This window comes from Pleuronectes platessa, chromosome 1 (assembly GCF_947347685.1).
Source record: "Pleuronectes platessa chromosome 1, fPlePla1.1, whole genome shotgun sequence".
NCBI lineage: Eukaryota > Metazoa > Chordata > Actinopteri > Pleuronectiformes > Pleuronectidae > Pleuronectes > Pleuronectes platessa.
The window spans coordinates 20,094,601-20,117,902 of record NC_070626.1 but is presented as its reverse complement, the minus strand read 5'-3'; the positions used below and the strand labels follow the sequence as shown (position 1 = coordinate 20,117,902).

The window sequence follows — 23,302 nt, the reverse complement described above, 5'->3', positions numbered from 1 at the left end:
GGTTACCAATGTGACCAATCCTGCATGAGACTGCGGTTAGGCCCGCCTTTCTCATTAGCATAAGGACACTGCAAATGAAAAGGAAATGTATCAGGGAATAAATAAATGTGCAAATATATTTAAAACATTTATTTTGACATTTATTTTGGTATTAACATATTTATTTATTTTTTTCTGTATTAATTTATTTATTTAATTTTTTATTTATTTATTTATTTCTGTATTTATTTATACATTTATTTATTTTTATTAGCATAAGGACACTGCAAATGAAAAGGAAATGTATCAGGGAATAAATAAATGTGCAAATATATTTAAGACATTTATTTTGACATTTCTCTTGGTATTAACATATTTATTTATTTATTTCTGTATTTATTTATTTATTTCCATTTTTATTTATTCATTTATTTCTGTATTTATTTATACATTTATTTATTTATTTATTTTTACTTAAGTCATGTATGGTCCTCCATAGAGGAGGGACAACGTGTGACAAACGGAAGGTCAAGGCTTTTGAATCAACAAATCCCTGCATGATGTTTCAGCTGCTGCTTCGAGAGAGGTCGGCCTCGAACTGCTGACCAAGGTGGTTTTAAAAAGGTCTGCCCCACATAAGCGCATTCATTTATAAGTATTTGGTGTCCAAAAGGCAATAAAATAAAAAATCTAGCTGATTATTGCTATCCAATTCAAAGTAATTATAGCTCTAAGCAACCTTTAACACAGTTGGACTTAAATTGGAACAGTTGCAAAGTGGATATTAAATATCTAGTTGCAGTAAATATTATTTTCTATTCATAAATTTGTATTAAATGATCATGGAAAATTCCTAAAACTAAATATTGTATAAAACATTGCTGTTTCACAACCTTAACATTGGAGAGCAGGAATTAACTTAATTAACAAATATTTGAAAAGATAAATAAAGTCTCAAAATGTTTATATAATTATCGTTCGATCAGCTGATAAATTCATGAAGAGATTCTCATCTTTGAGCTGCAGTAAAGATGGAAGTCCTCGTTCTGTACACTGTGTCTGAGTTTTTAACACAGAGTCGATTGTGCTGCATCACCTCAAACCCGATTTTCTCATTGTTTTGACTGATCTGGGCCTACGTAACCAAAGGAGACATTTTGTTTTCCTGCGGGGAAACTTTACCTCAGAGGAGACAGCAGGAATGAGAGTGTTGACAGAACTCTGTCTGCAGGCTGCATGTAATGGACTGACCCTCACTACCACACTGAACTTTGTGGGGCTTTGAAATGTGTTTGACCTCTCAGGTATTTTTGTCAAGACATCTCTCTACACCCAACACAGACGCACAAGCAACCTAACACACACAAACACACAGGTATACCGACTGAAGGTCAAGGCAGGTAAAAACAAACCATCCTTAAGTAGGAGCCTCTACTGAGCTACATTTTGTCTGGATGTCTGTTCCTGACAGACTGACCGACACTAACCGAGTGATGACGTCACAACCTAGGTCGGCTTAATACCAACCTTAAGTAACAGAGTCACTGTAACGTTAATTCATGTGATTTATTTTGAATGTATATAAAGTCGAAATCAGGGGCTGGGGCAAGGGTTGGGTTGGTGACCATTTTGAAACCGGTCAGTCTTGACTCAACAGACACCCCCGAGAGAGGCGGTGGTCTAGTGGCAGAAACTTGGACTATGGGCAGAGAAGGTCTCTGGTTCGTCTCTGGTTCAACTCCACGGAGAGACAACAAAAGACGAACCTGGATTGATCTGTCCAAAAATCCAAGAGTCTCCCTACCCTGTCTAGTGCCCCTGAGCAAGGCACCTTACTCCCCCAACATCTGATCCTGTACGCGGCTGCTCACTGCTCTGTGTGTCCTGCACCAGATGGGTCAAAAGCAGAGATTAAATTTCCCTACCTGCATGAGTGTGCCTTTGCATGACTGTGCATGTGTCTGGGACGAATAAATGCATCTTATCTTATATGATTTAGACTGTGGGTGACTCCTCTCGTCTATTGGCCATTTTACATTTATTCAACGTGAGTACCATGCATGATGGTACAAACTGTTTGGTCAGCCATCAATCACTTGCACACTACCTTTCACGAAGCATTGGCGGATCCACTGAGTGGAGTCCAAGTCTGAGATATAAAAATTCTCTCTTAACATTCAGACAGCTCTATCAAATGGATAGTGGATTATACAGTGAGTGGAAATGGATTCCGGACGCAGCCATAAACTCTCTGTGCACAGCTCCTCAGACACTCCTTTGTTCCATCCTTCGATACATTATGTTAATTTTGTTGTCATATTGCTATTTATTAATTATGTAATTATTTTTATCACTATGACACTCAAACATTGTTAAAACCAGTTACTGCCTTGAAGGAACACTATATACACAAACTGACCTGACTATCAGGTGCAATAACAGGAGAAGTCAGCGAGTAAGAAAAGCCTTATTGCATGCTGTGTCTTCTTACATCTTTCTCTCCACTGTGACGATGGAACAGATAATCAATCTAATATATAACTGAATTTGTTTTGTGTATCCCCATTATTTCATACAACATGAACCTTCTTTTCATAAACTGGAGACATATTGCTTCCACTGTGATTAAGTGCAAAGCGTGAAGATTTGACTTAGGTGGAGTTGGCAGTCAAAATTGTGACTCTGACATAACTCCTTCCCGACAATCACTTGGATTAGATGGATTTGAAGAGCTTAGTGTCCATGTGGTTGTTGTACAGTGGACACCTTCAGTTAATACAGTCAAACATGGAACATGACATGACAGAAAAATGTGCCTGTTACAAACAGAAACATCTGAGGGGATCAAGTGCATGAGAGAAAAAAAGAATAATCCTGAAAAAGCACAATCTACATTTGCCTAAAGCATGTGGACTCTGAGCAAAGGATGTTATACAGATTCACATAATCCAGCCATTAAACAAATGGTGCTTGTAATTATCAAGTAAACTCAGAATATAAACAGCGAACACCTCAGTAATTCCTCGCATTTGTGTCAAATCCAGCTCAAAACTCTCCGGTGGTAAATATAAATATGGTCAACAAAAATACATGGTCACTCTCCAATAAAAAGAAAAACAAGAGGAACATTTTTCCTTTTTTTTTTTCATAAGAATGACTATGCTTGATATACTCAAACTGTAGAACTGTATAAAAAAAACTTGCAAACTTGAGTCTATGAACTGAACTACTATGTACTATTCGTCTTCATTCAACATTGTGTGCAGTCGGCCTCCTTTCGAGGACTCACGCGTATTCGCTGGAGTTTTCAACTTAAATGCAGCTCATTCACTTGTGGTGATCGGCTGACATCATGTGCTGCAGAACAGTCTTGTGTTCACGTTACATAGCATCACATTGAGCACAGTAAAGGTTGAGCGGACTTCAACTTTTCATGCGGTAACAGAGGAACCAAATCAAAGCATTTTTTAAACTAAACAGCCAATCATGATAAAGCGAAAGAGGAGACGAAGGCAGCTGGTGAATCTGGTTGTGGATTTCCTTCTTTTTAGAACTTAATTGATAGCTCACCATGGCATGCTAGCTATGTTGGTTGTCGGCCATCGTCCAGCATTGATGCAACATGTACGTGACACCATGAACCAGCAGTGCAAAGCTGGTTCAAGGTTACAAAGTTATAAACACCGACTAGTGGGGCATTGCAGTTTCCGTGTTAAGCCAGTGGTGGAAGTAGCCCCAGAGCCAGATGGACATCTGTATAAAAAGGAGAGCTGGCATGGTGGGGCAGACGCCGTTGTGTTTCATATCATGCCTATAAAACACCAGCATGCTGAAATCAAACACTGGGGCGACATCATGCCGACTTCACTCCTGAACAAATCAGCATGGGCTCTTACGTTTCCAGAGGATTGGCTCAGACAGGCTGATGCTGATGACGCCTGCGTGAAGCCGCTGTCCGTTTACAGTATACCATGAGGACTGTGTGTAGATACTGGAGGGCAAGGCTGTGGAAATGTACTAGGTGCACAACTTGCTGACCTCCATCTACAGACCCAGCTCATCCATAACAGATGAGGATTTGAGCTGGTTCCTATCATCATCACTTGCCTGAAAAGATGAGAAACACATTTTTCCACGCACAAGTTGTAAATGCTTTTTCTTGGTGCATTCCTCATCTGTGGTTATTTAGTCTGCTGGGGGCCTGTTGTGACCGCAAAAATGCTTTTCGTGCTCAGCTTCATCCACTGTTTTCTACAGATGTGCTCCTTAGTGTTTGTAAACGACTCATTTTCTTTTTCATGCAGTCGAGAAAATCTGCAAATAATAATGGTTTACATACCAGCCCAAAACAGAGCCAAAATGCAAATTGCTTAGTGGGTCTGTTAAACACTATGGTGTATCTTCATTAAAGCTTCAAAGTTGGAATTTCAGTCATTCGGCTCTTGAGCTTGTCACACACCCCATACTAGGAAAGCAAATTTCTGGAACTGTTTTCCTGTTCTTTCTGACCCCTCTGGTTGTTGTTTCATACATGAATCTTGTTTTTTGTGTTATTCTATACTATACTTTTACTTATGGCTGTAGCTCAAAAGAACATATAGTGTGTACATTTCAGCAAGCATGCTGGGTACTTGCCAAAAAGCCCTCGCATTGAATGCATCCCTGGTTCTGAATGACTTCAATGAAAAACTTCATGCCTTATCCTTCTTTACAAGCTGGGGATCGCAGTATGTCTCAATTTCAGTCTAGGCTGACATATAATGAAGAAGCATTGGAGGGTGCACTTCAGCATGATGGAATACAAAAAACTACACACACACGCACACACACAGAGACACACACAGCCCCAAGAAATGTTATGCAGGTCCTGATGACATCTGGAAACACTAAGATAATAGATTGAGCTAAACTTGTGGCCGAGTTTCTATATTTAAACGCAATGAAATCACGACAGGATACTTTATCATACCAGTGTTAGTCATTAGGGCATCATACCAACAAAGATTCCACTTCTGGATGTGGCAGATTTTCATGCTTTACAGTTTTTAATGGTTTTACGAATGTCTGCCAATTTGTTGACTGTGAGGAGTGACTATGCTTTGCCATTTGACACATCCCTGTTTGAGTCTCAGCAAAACCTCATGAGGAACTCTTGGTGGCCACCAACAGGAAGACGCTTGCATGCCATTCAAACCGCCCACTTACAATAAGTCTATTTGTGCTCACTCCTCCTTAGTTGCCTTATAAATACCACTTCATAAACACGAGTCTCTTTGACACGTGTGCACTGAGCCAGATGTTTTAGCTGCAGCTATAACACTCTTGGTCATTGTTTATCAATCTATACAAACCAAACAAAAGTAAATATTTATTTCCAACCAACGTTTATTGTTAAACTTTTAATCTGCAAATTCCATACAAAAAAGTAGATTATATTTGTCTTTCTGCAAAGGATCCTCTCCCGATGCAAAAAAAAAGACCTCATCTAAACAAGAGATGTGGGGGAATGTGATGTTTAGTATAACCCTCTCTCTTCATCTTGGCTGAGACATTTGACCCATATTATGCAACTTGTAGGCATGTATACCTGCTGTTCTGCTCGCACTTGGGTCCTTAATGATAGACTTTTTCTTCTTGATCTCTGACCCTCATCGATCCACCAGACACAAAATACATTTATTATGTATAGCGGTAATAAATGTTATTATCAAAAGTCGAACAATAGTTCCTTTCAGTGGGCCCTCAGAATTCTAAATTCATAAATATGATGCAGTGTATTGATATTCACTTCACATCATTTTAAATACAATACATCCATTCTGTGCACTAACTAATACATAACCTTTTTTGTAACCTCTTTTATTTTGAAGCATGTATTCGTCCAATATATTTAGGGCCCGAGCACCGAACGGTGGGAGGCCCTATTGAAATTGTAATGATTCTTATTATTATTTTTCAGGCAAAAGAATGGGCTTTTTGAGGGCTTCAACATGCTCAAAAAGTTTCTAAAGTTTGCATTAAATTAGAAAGTGGTGAAAATGTACCTATTCTGGAGTATTTGAAAAAGACAGGGTCAGAGATGATTATATTGAATTTAAATTGAATGGACCAAAACAAACCCTCTGTATTATAGCAAGTAATAAAAGCTATTTAGGTTCTGTACTGAAGAGACCAGAAGAATTGTCATATTACAGAAGTATGTGATGAATGGTACTTTAAAAGGATTAAGATCTCTATTGGAATATAAAGTCATCTTGCTGTTTTCTCTCTTCTCTGCCAATACCTTTCTGCTTGGTCATTAAAACGTTATATAACACATAATACAGATCTAACACAAGAGCAATGTCCTGTGCATCATCTGCTACTGTTACCCCAGAGATCGACCGCTCTGATATTTGTCCATTGCATTCTCCTTATAAGGAGAAAAGACCCCCTGTCGCAGACCCCTTCGACTGGCCCAGTAGAGTGGGAGGGAACATAGTGGGAGGAGAAACTATTCCCTTCATTTTCCTGACGAGGAAGATGGAGACAGAGTGAAACTAGAGAAGCAGATACAAAACAATGTAAAACTTCATAGGGAGGAGGTTTCCAAATAATTGATCTCTGATAGGGTTTAGAAGAAACTCTCGAGTAAACAGTCATTATGAATTCATCTGAAACCGGAAATGCCAACATCTGCAGCTTATCTACGTTTCTTGGAGCGTAATTTGTCATTTTGTGACAAAAACAGTGTTGACAAATATTTACTGTATTTGTACTGTATTGTAGAAACATGTTTAACGCTCATGACAGGCAGAGGGTAAAGGGCACAAGAACAAGGACAATCACTAACTAGACAAACACAGCACAACCTGCGAACTTCACACATTAACTAAGAACAGCTCAAGAGATGCTTGCTCTCCTGTTATGATCTATGAAACTGTGATATTGGTCCACACTCACAGCAAAGGTCTCAGTCCCAATAATGATACAACCATTCAAACACCAGTCCATCAATTATAAAGGGAGTTTCATAACTGATCCCTCCTGGTCACACCATGGACAGGAGAAGGGCTGTGATTTTTTTTTCTCCAATGTTAAATATTTGCACTGTAGTACATGAGGATAGAGAATCAACACACAGAAGGGTCACTATTGTCCAAATAAAGTCAAAGTTACATTTTCTAGATTGGTTAACCTCCTCTTTGTGATCTCCATAGTAATCTTCTTAAAACTGAGATCTTCAGGTAATCTCACTCCGTTCAGTCTGAGTTATGTTGAGTTCACTGGATGCTGTGGTCACTCACCATCTCCACCCCCTGAGGAAAGGCTGTTCCCTCCCAGTCCTTCTTGGGGAATCGCTGAATGATCTTCCCACATCCTTCTCCTGAACCTGCAGATAAAAAGATGAAGATCTGTCAGTGCATTGGAGGAAGAGGACAGCAGCATGGCATCACTCGTATGGAGCTGGGAACCTGGCATAGAGGACAGTGATGGTTAGATTTCCCGATTTTCATACTTCACACTTAATTACACCTAATGTTCAAAGTCAAATTGATTCACTTTAATTTCTGTTCCCTTTGTTCAAGCTTTTTCTTCGCTGAAAACAGTAAGCAAAAGTTATTCATACATTTTTAAGGTTTTGGTTAAAGTGAAGTTGATTTCACTTGGTCTGAGAAAACTATATCGATTATAAAGAGGAATTGTGAAACTTAAAAAAGTTACCTATATTTGTCGATACAGCAAAACAATATGTATGATTCTGTCATCTCAAATAAACCACCAAAGGGATTATAAAAATGTATCTTTATGCCTTAGTGAATTAGATACAGTAATGAATTACTTTATCACGGGGTTGGATGATATAAGCGACTCCAGGAATGTGCACTGTTGTCTTCAAAATACAGAAATTTAACTTACTTAAAAAATTTGCTAAATAAAATGAAATGATGTTTTATGGTTAGTGAACGGCTATATTTAAAAAATTAAACAAAAAAAACTTACAAAAACCTATGAAGATTACATTTTTGGCCACAGTATTGAAAAAAAAAAAATGTTGGTAGGTTCCTGGTAGGGACTGATTCGGTCAAGATGTTTTTCAGGAGGAATGTGGTCTAAAGTGTGAGGTATGGAACTTACACCGCTAACGCAAAGCAGATCACAGGAGCGCCATTAATTTTTTTAGATGTCAGATAATGCTCTGACCAGGAAACACTGGGAAGGAGACAGAGTCCAACCAAGAAACACAGCATATGATATTGTCTAATATTGTATGATCTATATGTTGACAACATAAATGTTGACTATATAAATATAAAACTAAATTAGTTTTTGCCTCCACTGTTACGAGTGAGTAGTCATGTGACTCAACTCTGAATATTAGCATGACTCTAACCTCAGCTAGTTAAGAGAAAATAAATGATGTTGCAAGCACCAGGTCAACGAGACAAAAGTATCAAGCTCCTAAATTGAGGATGCAACAGGCAACAGGCAAAAAAGCCCAATGACAATAAACCAGAAGTTAGGTGGTGACGATATAAAAAGATGGATTTTCTGAGGCCTTTAAGAAAGGTCAGGTATAAAAGATGGCTTTACCATCGGTTTACTGACCAGCGCTCATGGATGCATTAAGAAGCTGCTAGTGGCAGTTCCCAAGGTCATGGACTTCTTTGTCAAATTTAAGAGTACCGATTCATTGCCCTGACCTAAACATATTCAGGTCTCCTGCCAACGATTATCGGAAGTAAGACGTTAATTTAACTTTGACCAAACTTACAGACACCCCAGGTCGAGAAGAACAGGGCTTTAAGTGTGAGTTTGCTGAGTTCAACAGGCTTCAGAGAAATCTTTGCACATTGATGGTTTTGAGAGTAGAGTGCTGACCTGAACTTCCTCATCTGCTTTGATACAATGTTCAATCCTGCCGGATACCAAGGAACTCAGGGTGAGCCTCCATTTTTGTGACGAGGATAACAGATGGATTAGTGTTGACAAGGAGAGAAAGTTGATAAGAAATGCAAGTTGTGCCAAGGGGTTGGATGGATTGCAACTTGCACTAGCAGAAGATAACTTGTGTCCTATGAAGATATACGAAAAGGGCAAGATATTGGACCAACAACGTCGAATTTAAAAATATGATGGGCTTGTAATGAATAAAGACATACATTAAAGCGAGGCAGTTAGTTTGATTTCATTGTTTAAGCCTACTGGCAAGGTTCAATTAAAAAAGTTTGCAGAGAGATTCAAGAGTTCAGTCATGCTGACTACTTTTAATAAAATACAATTGTTGGATTATAATTTTTGTTGGTTTTAATGTACGCTAATATGTAGCTATTTGAAATATATGTCCGGTAGTTGTTCTATATTGACATAATTCAGGAATATTCAAGGCCATATTAGCTGTAAAAATCTGCAAAATTTGGTTACAGTATGTAGTTAGTGCTGTAGAGCTGGATACTGATCTATAGCAGGTGTAGTGAACTTCACACAGACACGCAAAATTGACCATCGAAAGCGTAACCAATAAGACAACCCCTTGCAGATTTCCCACAGGTCTTGCAAAACTCTGAAGCCTAAATTGGATGTAATAATTCATGTCAACGCATGTGCAAACTCAACACAATATGTATTATGGGAGTTGATATATGACACTATACACTATTATTAACTATCTAGAAACCTAACAAATGGAAATATTTATCTAATTAAAGAAGAATTCGACTCATTTAACACGCCAAAAACAGCATTTTAAAGTCTGTTTCACAATATCCACTTTGTCACACTGTGTTGTCTGACCCAATGACTTCATCTCAACGTTATTTTAATCACTTAGTCACTCTTTGACAGTTAGGACACACTTTCTATTCATCGGCCTACGCAAAATGGTCTTCTATCAAGAGAGCGAGAGACAGAAATTGAATACATGTGGCCCATTTTCTTGGAATTGGTTTAACTACTATGGATAAACACACAAATAAAAATATTTATTTTTTGTAATGAATTAAAGGATAGACCAGGAGCCCAGTAATCCTTCAACAAAGTTTATGTGTTTTGTCGTATGTTAGCCGTGTTGTAACAATATGCCTTCCAGCTGCATATGAGAGAGTATGTTTTTGGGAAGTACAAGGACGTGGTCGTAGCCCAGCTGTTTATAGTGGGTAAGTTCCGTTTGTCAGTTTCGATTAAACTGCTGCATACAGCACTGTAATCTGCAGGAACATGTGTTATTTTATTGCCACAGAAGAGGAATAAACCTCTCATTTTTGTACAGCATCATCTCTTGCCAATGCTAGTGAGGACTTGCTAACATTACCGGCTGCTCTGTTACCATTCATGGGGGGGTAGTAACGTTTAAAATTCGGATCACTTCCCAACATTTTTTGCATTATAGCCACCTGACAACTGTCATTGTATTCTAAATGTAAAAAAAAAAAAAGTTGTGGTGTGAGATCAGTTATGCCACCGAATGCATTTCAAGAAGCCGTGACTCATGTCAGATACCATGCACAACTGCTTCAGCAAACAGCAGAATGAAACGCTACACCTCATGATAATGACAGGAGCTCCTCAGTGGCCGTCCGCTGAGTGCCTCAAGCCTGCTGTCAACAACTAGACCTCAGAGAGCGACTCAGGAGTGAGGTTCTCGAGGAAATGTGTGGTACATTAAACATAAAGGAGCTGGTGTTATACGTTTCCCCTTTGTTCACCTGAGGCGGGTGTCCAGACGCTGCATGGAGACTGATGCTTGCAGAACAACACGTCTGTCTGACCGTTACGTGTCTTCGGGTTTTTACAGCTCGTCTAATTGAAATCACATGCGCAGAGTACTCCGGGTTCTAATTTTCAGCTACAGATGAAAATAAATGACAGAATTCCTCGCATTCCATGAGGCTACACTCTTGTATTAAAACGAGCCGTGCTTTCAGAAACTACCCCCCTGAAAGCTATAAAGAACCCCGTCACAGCCGGTAATAGAACCCAGGCCTGAAAAAGGAACATGCTAATTTGAACATCCACTAGCAAGGCGCAAGGGGATGAAATACAAAAAGTTGATTTATTAATTTTTGGCAGAAGCTGTTGAAACAACAGGAACAAAACCTGTCCAAGGCCGTGGCACGCGTGTGCATGTTTAAGAGTATGGCTCATTTCCAGCTCAATACAGAACAGCCTGTGTGTGGTACTGTTAGGACTTTAAAACAGCATTGTAAAAACTTTCTAATGCAACACTATATCTACATATCATAGATGTATTACTGTATTGGTTATAGGGGTGTAGTTATTCGACTAACCATCCTTTAATAAGTGACGCAAGAGATTTGCATATTCTAGAACAAACAGGCCTTTTCTCTAAGCACAGGTTTGATCTTATCTTTATTTGTGCATAACCAAAACCTATTGTGAGCTGTTATGAGACTCAACAAAGGGTTCTTAATACTGAAATAAGAAAACACAATTTACGAACTAATACCAACTTTATTACTGGGGTTTGGACCAAGTTCCAAGCCATAAAACAGCTCATAAAACACAACCAATTGGAAATATCATCGGATATAAACTGTTCCAACTGCATTAGTAGTTCTTAACACTTTTTTATCAGATTTCAAAGTAGCTCAATGATTTGCTTAATATGAGATTATGACACACACACTCACATATGCTAACCCTGACCAGATGCCTAACCATAACCCCTATCCTAAATGAAATAGTAACCAGAAACCTAGAACCAATTCTTCTACCCTAAAAAAGCGAGACCTCATTTTAGCCATATTCAGTGCAAAGTCCCCAGTAGGATAGAAAAACAAGCTCACAGACACACTTATATTTGACTTCAACACTTAGACAGATTAAATGAGGCTAATAAATTATCACTGAGTTGCGTGTTGGAAAGATGTTTGTCTTTCTTGATTAGAGCAGATGTTTCTCCTCTTGGGGAAGAGAAATCTCCATCTTCCTGATTTATCTTCCTGCTGTTACTGTTGATTGAATCAGCCAAATGCTTATTTCACCTTCTATGGAAAGGCCACCAGTGGCCTCTGCCAGTTTACGCAAGATTCACGTCAGCCTGTAGCCTGATTTTGGCCTACTCGTGCACACAGGTGGACCATTTTTGGCTAAAATTCACAGGTAGCACTTATTCACTTCCTACATACATATATCGAGACCTGAGATTAAAGGGAAAATACACCCAAAAAACACTTTACACAAAGCCATTTCAAGGGATGAAGATATTGACGCTCACTGAATCCCGACTGACTCAATGGGATCACGTAGGTTTTGTTGGACATAATACATCACAATGAATTTGGGCTAAATGTAGAGCTTTCAGCTGTGCATCAGAACATGTGGCTACAACCCAGAAAACCACCATCACCACAGTCAGGTAGCCTTATTCTTTATAGTATTTGTCCCTCAATCCGCTGATCATGCTGAGTACGAAAGGTTTCAAACACCATAATTATAACTGAGCTATAGAGTATGACAGAATTCAGCTGTGTAATATCCATATCAGAGACGATTTTTCAATTTTGATGATTAAAAGGTTAGAGCAGGAAAAACTAATTTGCTATCAAAGGCGACCATCAGCAGGAAACTAAACCACTTTGAATCTTTTATGTGGATGATGTGCAGAGGCATAGGCTGTGGTTTTGTTTGCATGGCAGAAAGTTATCAGAGATGAGCAAATTGATGTTTTGATAAATATCCTCACTTCCAAAAACTGCAGGAAATATATGGTAGACATAGATAGAGAGTCCTTAGGTAATGTAATGGTCTAAATGTTGGTAGATGTTTGCAAATGTTGGTTACAAAATAACTCAAAATACAGTATACATGGTATTCAGTTTCTTCAGTATCCCCTCTGCTGATAGCCATAAAATATGCAACATTGTTTTCCATAGAAATCAATAGGTTAGACATTCCTCAGACCAATGATTCACATTTAAACCAATGCTAGAAAACATTTGGAAAACCCTGTTGTTTAAAGTGTTACTATACCATATTTGATTTGTGCCGGTACCTTCAGAATGAGAGGGTTTTAAGAAGAGCTGAGTTGATGTGCGACAACAGGGCAGTGTGTATGTGCAGTGCTTTATTTCAAGGTTACAAGGTAACTTTAACATAACTTACAAGCAAGTATGCAGTTCAAACGCAGCAATTAAAATTTATCAATTTGTATTTAGCGTTGGGAAATGAGCCGAGCTAAATATAGCAATAAACACTAACTGCTAAGAGAGTAGTTATACGATGGCTTATTGCTAGCATCTTAATATATTAATATATATTTTTAATATACAATTTTGCAAATAACATTTCTCTGTGTCGGCCCACCATATAAAAAAAAACCATCCAACACCTTGGTGGCTCGCCCAGGCAGGCAGTTAGTTTAATGGGGTATCTCTCCTTTCACACTCAGTTCCAAGCTGGCGGGCTTAGTGCTTATCCTGGATCTCTTTCCTTTCAGTAACTACTAGAGTGCAACCTGAGCGTATGTACACACTTTATGGCTGACAAAAAAAACATGACGACCGCTAATGGTGTACACTTTTCTGTGGTTGCGGCAACGTGCTGGCACTTCTTTCACACAGTGGGAGAGCCTCGCTTCCCACAACCCACTAAGTTAGATTGTTAGTGAGGCAAAGAGAGCAGGGGAGGAAAGAGAGGGAGGAAGATGAGACTCAAAAAAGAACAAAACGTAGGAAGTCATGATGGGACCCATGTTAGTCTATTATCCCAAGATTCGGGCAAACCTCTTGATTTATAGGAAACACTGACTTATGCAGCTCTATGGTCCGTTGGAAAATGTTTTGGCCAGTAATTATTTTATTTGAAGAAGTGGTTGACCTGGTTTAGAGAAAGGGATTACCACATTTTTTATAGAGATTTGTTTTTTTCCCAAACTGTATTCCAACATCCTATTTCATCCGTCAAATTTGAATTGACTCTTTAAATCTCAAGCACTGCCTTATGCTCTTTTACGGCCACTCTGTTCCTCCAAGGAACGACGTCTGGCATTGCCATGCCTGCACACAAGGTAACGAGAGTCCAGACTGTTCTCATCTCTTTTTCCTGATTTTCAAAATGTTATGAGAGACCGTGAGTCCCTTATTATCCTCAAGAACCTCGTTAAGACTTATCTCTTCCAAGACTTCTAACACCCTAACTAGCAGTTTGTGGTGCACTTCATTTGTCCTATTGAACAAATTTAGCACTTATCAAGCCATTTTCAGACATAAACTGCAGAAAATGTCAAAAATATTGGGTACATACATAAAATATATCCCCTTCCAACTATGAAGAACCCAAAAGCAGAAATGTTAACAACAACGGGAAAATGTTCAGAACATTTAGGCAAAGGGTGACGTCTAAGTATTCAAGGGGCGGAACATAACGTATAACTTCCACCAAATCATGTAATTTGTTTATGGCACATTTACACCAGCACATGACTTGATTGTCAAAAGCTCTCCAATCTCATTGTCTTTCCAAGTTGAAAACTTTGTCTGCGTCACCTCAGCATTTGGCATATACATTATTTGAATTTTTTTTTCAGTTTTGCATCAGTTACTTGATAGAAACACAGCCAATCACTTTTCTGGACATTTTCCTGCTGTCTTCTCACATGGGCTCAGATGGAAAAAATTTTGACACTTTATTCGGGGGCTGGCAGGAAACGTTCTGCAGAAGGTCACATTATCCGACTCGGATATTTGGAAAAAACTAATTGTACAATAGGTTTATGTATTTGAAATGTCATGCCTACAACATTTCCTGACATGAACTTTATCATCATTTGCATGACCACAGGAAACACCAAGCTCTAACTGTATCACACCTTATCAACATACTGACTTAAGAGTAACAGACGCCAGTGGACTTTCCCCCACATACCAGCTTTAAATTCTACAACAGAAAGGAAGGAACTCCTCCATTGTGGTGAGGAGGCCTCTCAACAAAAGTTTAAATCCAACCGAAAAGCTACCAGATGAGGCGTTGACAAGAAGACAATCAATGGAGGCAGATAATCTAAGATGTAAAATAGAAGCTAAACAATTCCACAGAGAAACTAAATGTATCCGTTGACCGCAACCAGCCTGTTGGTGATGAAATAATAGGACTGATATTTGAGAGATGTATGAGAGTTTCATTTTTCTGAAAACCATAACAAAATGTAAAAAAGTCAAAGTGAATGTTTTCAACAGAAAACCTCTGGATATTTTAAATAATTGATTGGTCAGGAAGTTTCTTACTGCTGCTGTTACTGTCTGATAATTATTTATAATGCTAACCACTGTTACTTATGATGCATATGAAGACATAGCTAAGTGAACACAGAATATTCAACCACAGAACACAAGGTAAATCAATTGCGCTCTTCTTGAATACTTACTAAAATGGTAGATATTACAAGTGTGGTTTCCCAAGATCAAGATGATCTCAATCAGCAACCAAGTGTTAAGATAACAAATATAAAGATAAAGATATGGCCTTAAAAATTTGGATTTCTAATCCAGTTATTAATATAATACTATCCTGTGTTTCCATTTCATAGCATGCTCTAAATGCAAAGCTTTTATGAATTTCTATGAAGATATTTTATGAATGTTTAACAATGACTTTGTTTTAATCTAGTGTGTGACTTAATTTTATTTGATTTCAGTTCTTTTCATCTTATGTTTTCCTTTCTGTTCAGCACTTAAGTCCTTGTTTTTGCAGAAGATACTGGATGCACCTAAGCCTGAATTGCAAACTGCTCATTGTGACATACATTATTACTTGCAACAACTTTGAAAATGTTACAAACAAACTATACCAAAGAATATTCAATAAGCACTGAGCAGACAATCATGTGTTTATGTTACTACTGATAAAACAAACTACACGTGACTTCACTTGAATAAGGATTTGGAAAAACAGGCACAACACATGGCAGCACTTCAAGATCTGGCATTTTTGGAGTCAACATCAACAGCTGTCGGAAGAGATGCACTCTAACGCCAGTGTAGCCACACAATGTTTACTTCATGACTTTATTGAGTCAAATCTAGAACTTAATATGTTCACATCTGGCAAGAAATGTTCTAATAACAGAGTTTAGTGAGAAAACCATCGAGATGAAGACAATTATTTATTATACCTCCTCACCATGCTTTCAAACAACACAAATATGCTCGACTTTTGTTTTATTGCTGTGGGTATCAATAATATTTCGGAAATTATAGTTTTATTGCCCAGCCCTTTAAAAGGCATTTATGAAATAAAGTATTGGCTGATAAAGAAACAACTCCACATTTGAAGATTGCATTGCATCTTCACAGATACACATCTTATCTCCCACTGCAATATCACCAAGTCAAAAGATGTCAACAGATGGAAGTATTTTTCTCTTGGTCATTTGGAAGTAATTTTAGTTTTTTTTCAGAATTGTGCAATGTCATATAAGCTATTCCTCAGGTCCGGATCAGAAAGTCCAGACCAAAGTGTCGCACAATGATGGAGATCGGGCACTGTGTCTGTGAAACACATTTCAATAACAGTTTGATTCAATAAAGACGGATGATATCTGTCCAATAAAGTGTTTTAGAAAAAGCAGCTGGAAAAATTCTTCTTTTTCACTTGGCAAATTATAATTTATGGTGAACAGCACATCAAACCGTTCCCTTGCCAATAAAGAGAAGTTGTTCCACTGCAAACGTAAAATACAGAATGAAAAGCAGGTTCACCACAGTGTGCTTCCATCTGAACCAGGAATTTCACATTCCAACATTATTCATGAAAATATTTCCAAGGTTTGTGGCTCCTGACATTGTTCCCCAGGGAAACAGACTCTGGTCAGATTTCTGATGATGGAAGCTGCCTTTTATCACTTTCACCACTGCACTTTATTTTCACATATGTGACGCACTAAAATGACAAACAGCGTACCTGTGATAGGGTTTTAAGGCCAACAATAAGCCAGAGTGCTGCCCCACTCCCAATTTCTGTTTGTATTAAATCACTTGCTCCAGCAAGCACAATGGCCATCAGTTATGTGACTTCCAATAAATATTTTCTAAATAGGTCACCTGTCTCGCAATGAAAATATTCTTGCTGGAGACACGGAGCCTGGATTTATTTTCCTTCCAAAAGGGCAAAGAGTACAATAAAGGCAAAGTGTCCAACTGGATCATTGCAGATGTAGGGTCGTAATCCAGACAGAGTCACATAAGGATCTTTACGACCTAGCACTTTATACTGGTTTTGCTAACTGTAGGGACTCGCTTCATAATTCAGAGTTTCACTTTCAAGATAACTGAACTGTCTCTGCCTGTGTTCTATCCTTCACATCATCCCGTCTCACCCAGACAGAAGCTCCATCACCACTAATGATGAATAATAAGGCTGGAGCTACACACCAGGTTTGATCTACTCTAAAAACAAAGCCTTCTTCATACTGCACAGGTTCATGAAAACAATGCTCATCAATGCTTAATAATCAAAACTAGAGGGTTTTGTTTTAAGCTATAGATTCAGCCAATTCAGAGATTGGTTTAGTTTAGTTTAGTTTTGTTTTGTGTAGTAGAGAGTAATTCTGACTCACTACAAAATTGGATCTGAGCCTATACCTCAACAGATTGCATACTTAGCATTATTTACAACTGATCCATCCATAGTAATCTAACAATGAGAAGTGGGTCAGGCCAGTTCAGTGCAGGAGGCTGGATGATGACCCACGTAGGAAGGGACCCCTGGTTCGAATTAACAAGCGAGGTGGTTGGGCAAAATCTGTTGTCTAGACGATGTGCTGCACGCAAGCAAAGTGGTTTCTATTTAAGCCTCACGGGGTAGCTGCTCTCCTCTGAATAGTCGAGAGGAATAAAAAACAGTCATTGCTCTGTTTTCCTCTGTATTCCTAATCAAAAACGTTATTTTTATTTATATTTTTTCCCCTTCCGGGAAAAATCTGTCCCATTCGCAAACAAGGACATCTCCGCAGGGCTGTAACCCAAACCAACATACGATGTGCTTCATTACACTATTCAAAGCATAATGAAAGCAGACAAATACATTTCAATAAGGATCGGAGGGGGGGGGGGATCATTCCTTTCCTCCGAGAGGCTTATGAGGATGAAACATAAGCCTGTCAAAGTGTCGCGATCAACCATAATGTGAGATGGCCTTATTTGGTATAGCTTGCTCTCGCCACAGACACCATCATCATCAGCATCCTCATCCCACCCCACTGTCTAAGTGCCCCTGAGCAAGGCACCTTACTCCCCTAACACCTGCTCCCTGGGGCGCTGTGCATGGCTGCCCACTGCTCTGTATGTCCTCCTGTGTACACCAGATGGGTCATAGCAGAAAACAAATTTCCCCCCTTGCATTTCGTGTGTGTGTGCATGTGTGTGGGACAATAAATGTATCTTAATCTTAATCTGTATCATCACCATCATCAGTGGCCAGTGGAGAAAGAACTCAAGTCGTGGTCCCTGTGTCCACTTGTGGCTCGAATGTGAATTGATTCAGACTCTCTTCGTGCGACTGCCAGGAACATTTTATCCTTGGAGCACGAAAAAATTCATTCGTCAGTTGGCTGCCGGGATGCACAGAGCTGATGAAAGTCTCTGTTTACCTATTGTGCGTGGCGAGCTATGGCGACTAAGAGGATTCAGCTGCTCTGGCCCCTCTTTGACACACATGGTGCTGGACGGACGCCACTGAGATGAGGCAAGCCACTTCAGTTTTGTTCCCTTATGGCAGATTAGCCGAATATTATTTTGCAGTCCCCGGGCTGCCTGTTGGGGCTGGATGCCCACAAGAAGATGAGTGACAATAAAACGGTACAATGTGGAAAATTTGAAATGAGAGCATTCTGTGTCCGTGCGAGTGCCAGAGGGTTTTCATCCAGTTATATCAAGTGTTTAGAAATGCTTGCAAAGGCTGTTCCCTGTTATGGATGGGAAGAATGCAAGGCTGGACCTGAGGCTCCACATGCAAGGGGAGCTTCCTGTCCCAGTGCAGGGGAGCAGAGAAGAGGAGTGCACAGACCAGGCTGGGAAGAAGGACTGCCTCTCATGCAGCTGTATAACGTTACGCCCATCATTTAAAAAAAAAAAGTGGAGCTCTCTTCCGGCAAAAACAAATAAAAGACAACAAATCAGTGACAAGTGCGGCTGAGGTGCGTAAACAGTGGAAGACCACCAATTCCAACAATACGCAACAAAAACACCAAGCATGGAATGTAAACACCGCCTATAGACACACCACTGCCAACATCCATTGTGTCAGCAAAACATATATATGATCAGGGAGCTCGATCGTGTGTGATCCCGTGTGAGCTTCATTCAGAAAGTGAGCGTGATTGCCCGCCAGTGAAAGCAGCCTGCGCTCCTGACAGGAGCGCGATCAACAGGGACAGGATGTGACACATTTCTTTTTGAATCCATGAAAAGTTTCGCCAGATCAAAGTCCAAATATCAAAGCGCGTCGGGCGTAAAGATCCGGTGGCGGCTCCTCGCGGGGCGTTAACACGTAAACCCGCCGGATCCCATCCAGCATCGGACCAGTGAGAGAGGAAATGAAGGGAGAACATGTTCCCCACTCTCGCCTGGTAGCTGTGTAGCTAACGTGAAGCTAAAGGCAAAGCTATATGTAGCATCAACATCACACACACACATACACACACTGTCGGCCTCGCAGCTCAATCTGTGCGCCGCGCCGCCGCCCACACTTACCGGCTTTCTCGTGATCGTATCCCACGACAATGAAATAGTCAGCCAATCTAGCCATGTCTGCTGCGTTTCCCGAGATATACCAACACAATTCAGCATTTTCCCTTCTTCCAAGGCACAGCCATGTTTGACAGAAGGAGTGTCACTGCGCCTGCGTGCAGGAGCGGGATACATCCATGGGCGTGGGCCCCTCCAGTTTACAAACACAGCACTGTGTCCACACACTGGCTCTTTTTTGGCCCCCGAGCACGAGGCCCCCTCCTCTTTGATAGAACAGAGACAGCCAAACATACCGCAGAATAATACAGTGCATTATTATAACTGGGGTGATTATAGAGGGAACACAGCAGGACACATGTTATCATAACAGTGATTATTACCTTGTTGTTGCAATTAAAAAAGGTAAATAATACCAGTTTGGGATTTGACCTAAGGATTTCGAAGGGCTCCTGTATTGGTCCTCACACCCTGATTTAGAAACAACTGCTCCCAAAGTAAAAGCCAACAGCTGCTGAATAGCATTCACTGGATTAGGTTGAATAAATAAATCTTAAATGGTGGTTAAACTTTTGCATCACTGTGGTAATAATATGATCTTACTCTTAAACTTACTATACTTACGACAATTTACAAGCACTATATTAGGAATGGCAAACTAATGCTAGGGTACTTCATCCCTTTGCTCCGCAGAGCAGCCTGTTTTTGTGGCATTGATTCCACAAGATGTTGGAAATGTTCTTTTGCGGTTCCGCTCCACGTTGTCATGATCAAATGAAATTATTTCTACAGATTCTTTTTAACTGCACATTTAAGTTGCCAATCTCCTGTTCTGCTGCTTCTCAAGTGTTGTGTTGTATTCATATCTGATGACCGAGGGGGCCTCTAAAGTTCACCGAATTCACAGTCATGGTCAAGAAACCAGTTTGTGACTTTTGCTTTGTCACATGGTTCATTAACGTGCTGGAAGTAGCCATTAAAAGACAATGAATTGGAAAAATGGAAACCCATTCAAATCATTGATATAATGGGGTACAAAGTGAGCACAGCAAACATTCCTCACACCAGTAGGAGCAGCAGCAGCAGCCTGCACAGATGTCGAATTCTGACTCCAACATCAGCAGCCTCTGTAGAAATCTAGAGTCATAAGACAAGGCCACGTTTTCTAGGCTTTAACTCTAGAGGGTCGGTGAGTGTGTGTCCACAGTAGCCTCACATTTCTGTTCTTGGCTGCCAGGCGTCAGGAACCTGATCTGATGCTGTTGTCATCCACCTCGAGGTTCAACATGTTGTTGAGGCGTGTTTGTCAAAGGTTATCTGAGTTTTTACACTATTCTGGTCTTTTTCCTTTCAGTTTTAGAAATGCTCAAAGCAGCTCGTCTGGCACCAACACTCACACCACGGTCAAAGTCACCATGGGATCACATGTTTTCCATATGTTTGATGTGAATAATAACTGAAGCTCCTCACGTGCATCAGCATGGTGTTATGCATTGCACTGCTCCCACAGTTTATACATGATTGGTTAATTGTATAAATAGGCGGGTGTTTTTAATATAAACCTCGGTGGGTGCAGATGTATCGGAGAGATTTTGTTCCAGGGCACACTTCACTGGAGCTAATATCCGTTCATGTGTGGGCTTAACAGCTTTTAATTGAAAGGAAGCCACTGGTCACGTGTGCAGCCAGTGTGTTTGTTATATTAGAAAACATAACTTCAACCCGAAGAGCTGAGGGCCTCAATACTGCCTAATATGATAAATCTGTCTGATTTAAACTGATGGGGTGGGGGGGGGGGGGGTTCTCCATGTGTCAAATTTTGTACCCAATCTCAGTTAATTCTTCATGTTTTGTGGTGAGCAGAGCAAGAGGAAAGCATTCTCGGTGCTGTTAGAGGCATTTATGTTTTTCTTTCTTAGCTTCTACGTTGGGCTGAATGTTGTTGGGCATCGACAAATAAATGTGAGGCACAGGGCAAACTCATTTGGTTTGAGCACAACATTGAATATTTATGAGAAGAGGGGAATCTGCCACAGGGAATCGCACATGTGCACCAGAACTTAAGCTAATGTGTGTCAGGGGGACGCACAAATCAGCCCCTCTGTCAACAATAGCGATCGGAAAACAACAGGCGATCTCGCTACAGCTTTTCTCTCTGCTCACCCCGCTTTCTAATGTCTCATGTATTAGTTGTTGTTTTAGTTCTGTTTTCTTTCTCCATCTTACTTGTTGATCTTTTCCTGAGATGGTCAAGTGGTTAAACCAAGTCCAAATACAGATGGTGTGTGCACGCAGTGTTCATTGTCACACAGCAATTAGGGAAAAAAGTCGTGGGACATCGAGAGAATACACATTTCAGGCTGACAGACCTCTTGAGGTTCAGCAAAGCTTTATAACAGATATGAATCATCCGTCCAATTTGTACCGCTGATGTTCACACCCTCCTTTTCCTGGCACACACAACGATAGTGGGTCAGGTTTCCAGTCACCCGCTATACCTGCTCCAGTGTTGAGGTAGAAGGTGGTACCAAAACTGCCAGTCATCCGGTGATCGTCACTTCACGGAGGACAAGCAAAATATTGCTATATAAGGAGTCCAAAGGAAAGAGCAGAATTGTGTTGTCGTGATTGCACAATCTCTCGTTGTAAACGCTGGAAAGGACATTACTTGTCTGCTGGAGGCAATTATCATTATAAAGTGCTTACAAAACATTCACTGGTTTACAGCACATGTGTTTGACATTTATGTTTTTTTTTCTTCTAAATATGACACTGTTTGGGGAAGGAGGACGGAAGAGCTATAAATAAACTAAGGCAGGTTTTGTTTCAGTAACTAAAAACAGCAACAAAAAAACAACAATTATAAGAATCATAAGATGCAGACATGTGAAGTGAGCCGAAAAAGTTGAGGAAAGAGTCCATGGTATTTCCTCTTCAACGAAACTGAAACAAAAATCATAAAGTGAAAGCATTACCGCTAAATACTACTAATTTACGCAATACAGCGTGGAAGTTTTGACTCTGGGATTTCAACACTGATAAAACCATATGGCTTTTCTCTGTGATTTACAGCATTTCAGATACCGAGTGTGAGGGTGTATGTGCTCAGTCTTTCTGGGGTGTAAATTATTTTATCATAGCAATAACAAACTCTGTACTAAATAAAAATTGCTTCCCCGTCCAGCGTGTTTTTTCTGATGTATTTTTCTTTGTGTCTTTACCCCCCCGGGGCTTGTTACCCACATCTGCCTCATGAACCCCACTGACTGAGCTGTTGTTTTGAGCCCTGCAGAATAAACAGTTTTTCAATGCTCTGGTATAGAATATCTTCATAGTGTTGTCATGTAAAACCAGCTCAAGCTAGTTTGGAGTGACTCATCATAGTGACTGTCTCATGAAATCAAATATGTGAGGGGATGACTTTTTTCTCCGGGGCAGACTCGGTGGCTCTCTCATTATCACCTGTAAGGTTCTCCTCTATGAATTCCTAAGTGAAGACATTATACCTATAATCCTTTACAGCAACAAACCAGCAGCCAATATCCTTCACTTTTTAATCCACATTATTGCTCCAGTTAATTTTCTGTCTCCTGATTTATTTTTGGATCATTGTAAAATTCCACTTCTCATTTATCCAAATA

General features: G+C 39.8%; 1 protein-coding gene across 2 annotated transcripts in view; it reads right to left on the bottom strand.

The window, feature by feature from the left end:
- Positions 1 to 19,840, bottom strand: part of sbf2 (SET binding factor 2) — a 91,106-nt gene extending 71,266 nt beyond the window's left edge. For both annotated transcript variants that reach the window (XM_053413914.1, XM_053413990.1), the window contains exons 1-2: positions 19,668 to 19,840; positions 7,266 to 7,351 (exon numbers count right to left, since the gene is read on the bottom strand). In XM_053413914.1, coding sequence (XP_053269889.1) covers positions 7,266 to 7,351; positions 19,668 to 19,722 — 141 coding nt within the window. In that variant the 5' untranslated portion in view covers positions 19,723 to 19,840. The remainder of the gene's footprint in view (positions 1 to 7,265; positions 7,352 to 19,667) is intronic.
- Between the last annotated feature and the right edge of the window lie 3,462 nt (positions 19,841 to 23,302).